The 5,341-nt window shown below is 39.1% G+C and overlaps 1 protein-coding gene across 2 annotated transcripts; it reads left to right on the plus strand.

Annotated features, from left to right (window-relative positions):
* The first annotated feature begins 187 nt into the window (after positions 1-187).
* Positions 188-4,619, plus strand: tmem30b (transmembrane protein 30B). Of its 2 annotated transcripts, none has more exons than XM_047611393.1 (8): positions 188-347; positions 810-1,011; positions 1,155-1,262; positions 1,367-1,474; positions 1,759-1,846; positions 1,936-2,073; positions 2,815-3,021; positions 3,712-4,619. In XM_047611393.1, the coding sequence occupies exons 2-8, from the start codon at positions 823-825 to the stop codon at positions 3,888-3,890; spliced, it is 1,017 nt and encodes a 338-aa protein (XP_047467349.1). In that variant the 5' UTR covers positions 188-347; positions 810-822; the 3' UTR covers positions 3,891-4,619. The 2 variants fall into 2 exon arrangements, with proteins under 2 accessions (XP_047467349.1, XP_047467350.1); XM_047611394.1 differs by having other exon boundaries at positions 203-347; positions 813-1,011.
* Positions 4,620-5,341: the final 722 nt, after the last annotated feature.

Genomic DNA, 5,341 nt, shown 5'->3' on the forward strand with positions numbered 1-5,341 from the left:
AGAGGGGCGTTGTTTCGTAATCCCCATTTCATTCGTGTTTTTAATTAAATTTAGTTGGGTTAAATAGATGTACGTATTGTTTTTTTTTTTGAGATGTCAACTAACTGGATTAAAAAAATTGATTGAGTTTGATTATTTTTCCCCCCCGTCCACAGTTTGAGGGGAAACGGCCCCAGCATGCAGACACGCTGACGTCAGATCGAGGGGAAGAAGAACAGGATGGGCAGAAAAGGAGGAGGAGGAGGGGTAGACAGGTAAAGGTGAGTTGCTTCGTCGCACCTACGACTCAGGGAAGCGTATCGAAATTTTGTTGACTCCTTTCTTTCTCCACTTTCAGCCGACTGCGCGTAAGTAACATCTAATATCCACGGATAAAACCTAAACATGTGTAAATTTGTTAATCATTTCTCCTAACAACACAGTTTAAACGTAATTTCCCTGGTCTGTTGTGCTCCGGACTAATCTGGGTGTTGCTGGGAGTAGTTTCTGCGTTTTCTGTGCAACATCAAGTCTTTCAGCGGTGGGGTATATTACATTTTGAATTAGCAAGGTATAGTTACCACTGCTTAATGCGCATCCTACTTTTTTACATGTTTAGTCAAAATATGAGTAAGATAATAGAAGCAAAAGGAATGGGGAAGTCTTTGGTTCAGTCCTGTAGGAGGGAAAGGAAGTGATCCCTCGCCTACATTACATTAGGGAGCGTTTAATGTGTTTGCCACAGTTGTGATTTAATTGGCCTGCGCTTGTAGCAAAGTATGCTGGATGCTGGTGGGCTAATTAATTATTATTATTATTTTTTTATTCAGCAGAAATTAGAACATGGTCAAAGAAGAGAAGGAGACAACCAACCGGCCGGACAACACTGCCTTCACTCAGCAGAGGCTTCCGGCATGGCAGCCCATGCTCTCTGCTGGGATCGTTATCCCGGGGTTTGTAGTCATTGGCCTGGCTTTCATCGGCATCGGTGTCGCTCTTTTTGTCACTTCTCAGAGCATCCAGGTGAAGGAGGTATGACCGCGACAATACACACGCCAGTCTTGTCTCATGCTGAATGGCGACTGACTCTGTCATCCGCTTACAGACTTGTAACAAGTAACGAGATAGGTGTTGTAGCTATCAATAATTAATAATTATCTTTCTTTCCCACCTAGCTCGACTACACTGGGGTTGAGCAGAATTCGCCATGCTTCAAATGCACTAATCTATCCACACGGAACTGTGAATGCAACCTGGACTTCTCCCTTGACAAGCTCTTTGAGGTTGCAATTGACCTTTACACGTCAACATTGCTTCAAAATTCATCAAGTTGAAGTGTGTGTGACTCATGTTCGTGCTTTTGGGATTCTGTTTTCCTCCACCACAGGGCCCTGTGTTCTTTTATTATGGTTTGACCAACTACTTCCAGAACTACAGAAGCTACGGGGCGTCCAAAGATGACAACCAGCTGTATGGAGACCTGACTTACTTTGAAGTGAGTCAGAAACACACACAGCACTCCCCTTGGTTTCATTTCTAAGGGGAAAACGTAATCCATATGTCTGCAGATTAATTGAAAAAATACTTCAGAGATGGAGCTGAGTACAAATATGCTGTAAATAAGTTGTCACCTTGGTTGAACATATGGGCGAGGTTCATATTTTTATCACTGCGCGCTCCATAAAGCTGCATCGGGTTTTACCACCGCCTATTATTCAAATAAACATTTCACATTATTACTTCTAGCAATGGAGAAACTAATTTCTGTGTCTCTCCTAGAGTCCCAGTAATAGCTGCGCCCCCTATATCTATGACAACAACAAACCAATTGTGCCATGTGGATCCATAGCAAACAGCATGTTCAATGGTATGTACAAAATCTAAAGTGATCAGATGAAGTTAAATTGAACTGCATTAAGGAAGTGTTAATTTTTTTTCTTTCTTATTTTTTTAAAGACACATTCAAGCTGTATCAGATTGTCAATGGGGCGCAGAAGGAGGTGCCCTTAGATGGAAAGGGGATTGCTTGGTGGACAGACTACAACGTCAAATACAGGAACCCCAATATCACTCCTCTGAGGAACGCCTTCAATGGTAATAACTTAATTTTACAATAACTTGCTGTCTGATTTGAGTCGGTGTCTGTTTGCGTAGTTCTCTGCGTGTGAAGATTGAAGGTTGAGGTTATGAGAATTCAACCAACTTGATATGCAGAGATGCGCTTTCATGCAGTTCATGCTAACTCTGGTTGGTGACACTATGCATAGTCGTTGTTAAACGCACGTCAGTAATCCCTGGCTCTCTCTTTCCCATCATGCACTTTGTATTTTTAGATTTATTTTTGTACAAGTATTTATAATAACTTTAAATGGGTTATTTATGGAGTTTTTTTTATTGTGTAATTCTAACTCAACATTATGAAATGTTAATTATTGCACTGTTGTCTTTAAACTGCACAAGAACGACAATCAAAGAATGACGATGATAGGTGGAATGCTTACTGGTTGAAAGTTTGTCTTGAATTAGTCTGAACTTTGATGGGAGTGTTCACTGCAAGAAGCACAAACAAAACAGAGCCACAGACAACGAGCTGCATATTAAAACTCGGTTTCTCTCCACTAGAAAGATGCAAAGCTAAGTGAACGGCAACGGAACAAACACGGACAAGAGTAGCCTTTATTCTAGGTTGCTTTATTTTTGTTGATGTAAAGCTCCATGTTCGACAAAAAATGTTGAAGTAAACCTGTGGTGCATGATGGTTTAATTGGTGCTTTTCAATCTCCACATGGTATTGGTGGGCAAATAAAAGTAAATTTGAACTACTCTGACTTACAGGTACTACGAAACCCGTATTTTGGCCAAGGCCTGCTTACGAGTTGGACACCTCGGATCCTAATAACAACGGCTTCATTAATCAAGACTTCCTGGTGTGGATGAGGAGGGCAGCCCTGCCAAACTTCAGAAAGCTGTATCGACGAATCACAGAGGGGGATTACGAAGCGGGTCTCCCAGCTGGAAACTACACGCTCAGAATTTCCTACAGTATCCTTAACCATGTTACAGATTCCATGGTGGGTATGGCGGGGGATTGTGTTTGTTCTGCAAACAAATAAATGAAAAAATATGCACAAGATGGTAATTTAACATGGATATGTAAACTACTGTAATGAGTATATGGAAGTGGGATTCATTTGCCACAGTGTATAGAACACTTGAACACACGATGAGATGAGATAAATAGTCTTAACATTGTTATATTCATCTCACAAGAGCTCCATAACAGGTTCAGAGGGGCAGGCACTGAAGTGGCCTCACGTTTCGTGTCGCGTTGCAAACAAAGCAGCACTGAACTTGTTTTACCGGTTGGGTGTGGTTGTAACTCGGCAGAATGAAAACAGTGACTCAGTAAGTCCTCTGGCTTGAAAAGAGCAGGCAAACATTCTGATGTATTTAAAGAAGATAGGCAAATGTTTTGTTTTTTTTGATTAGTTGTTGTTTACCCAAGCAGGACTTACTTATATGTAAAGTCCAAAATGATATCTTTCATTTTGCATAAATCATTGACATGTGAATGCAAGGAAGTTAGTAGATTTTACTTCAACTATAGATGTATCAGTGTCTACTTTAACACACAAAATGCGAATAATCATTTTCTCTTCTAATAATCTTAGCATGAAGTCTGTATTTTCTTCCAGATATTTTCAGTGAATATCCTTAACGCTTGTCCTCCAGACTATCCTGTCCTGAGCTTTGACGGGAGAAAGAAGGTGGTGCTCAGCAACGTGTCATGGATGGGTGGGAAGAATGACTTCCTGGGCATTGCCTACCTTGTGATCGGGTCGCTGTGTGTTTTCATGTCTATAGTCATGCTGATTGTCTACGCCAAATTCAAGTTCCCTGAGGAGGAGTGAAGTTCTGATCTAGACAGCGATTAAGTGGGGGTTTAGCAACGCTTTTCCTCAAAGGGCATGGTCAACATTAATACAATCACACATGTTATTATCCACATGAAGATCGTCTCCTAAGGTGCAGAAGAAGGTGTTACTGTTGTTATGCAGGAATTGATGCCAGAGTTGTCCTATTTTTTGTAGTATAAGAGTCGGCTTTGTGGACCTTAAGGCATCTAGGAAACTAGGCTATGTGTGTGAAAACATTTTTGCAAGTTTCTTCGTGTTCAGGTCAGTTACGCTAATATTACAGCCATACATTTTTTGAAAAACCATTTAAAAAGGTCACGTTTGATGTGTGTGGTGACTTGTAATGTAAATTTGTGAATATACTACTTAACTCAGGGACATGGTGTACAGGCAATCAATCGAAAGCTGTTTTGTTTTAGCTTTTAAGATGGTTTTAACTATGACTGCTCTTTGGAAGTCATGTTTTATTTTATGCTTATATTTATTTAATAAAACAACAGCTAAAGTGTCGTCTCACCGTAGTCCTTGTCTTATCAGGATGTCTGCTATTACTGTCTCAGTTTGAAAAGCTGTTAAACCTACTCAAACTATAATATTTGCACATGCTTTGGTGGGTCTGCCTTCTCAAATAATTTTATTGCTTATCGTTATGTATTTTACCTTTTAATACAAATGTGTAACGACTATTCATTTTCCTTTTGAATAAACATAATTTATGAGATATATACTTAATGTATGTGCATCTTTAGGCCTAATTCTTGATACAATAAGTCTGCAAAAGTCCAGTTGTCATTTTTTGTTTTCAGTCAGACTGTGGCATAGGTTATGACTATGATCTTAATATTATAATTACATTTGTAAAAGGATAATAAAAACTGTGCCAGTTTGAATTTAACCTTTGTTGAACCAATATGTTGATTTCTTCTGATTTCACTGATAAAAGTTATTATAGGATTTAACCAACACATTTCTTTCAGGTGAATCCAACAACAGTTATTTTTATTAACTTTATTAACTGTGTGCCAGCTTTGATTAATCAGGCAAGAACAATTTCACTGAGAGTGATTCTGACTTTTGTGATAGAAACTTCAGAGAGAAAATTAGAAAGTCTTGGCTTTCAAAAGAGAACAGGATCATGCATGAGAAATATTCATCAATTTACTTTGGGTATGTCCTAAATAAGCGTTTTGTTATTTTGCAAAAAGACTGGAATGACAAGAAATTAATAGATTTATAAAACATTATTGCTGCATCATTGGAGGCTACTCCCTTTCTCCCCCTATCGGTCTAACATTGTTACAATTAGAGAGAGAAAAAAAAAGATTCTTTCAACTGCATTGTGGGTATTGTAGTTTTCAAGGGTGGTACAGTCCACTAGTCCACTCATTCATAGAACTACAAGCACCACAATCCTTTGCGCAAATAAATTGTCACAGTTGCGGCGT

This window comes from Mugil cephalus, chromosome 17, assembly GCF_022458985.1.
Source record: "Mugil cephalus isolate CIBA_MC_2020 chromosome 17, CIBA_Mcephalus_1.1, whole genome shotgun sequence".
NCBI classification, from domain to species: Eukaryota; Metazoa; Chordata; class Actinopteri; order Mugiliformes; family Mugilidae; genus Mugil; species Mugil cephalus.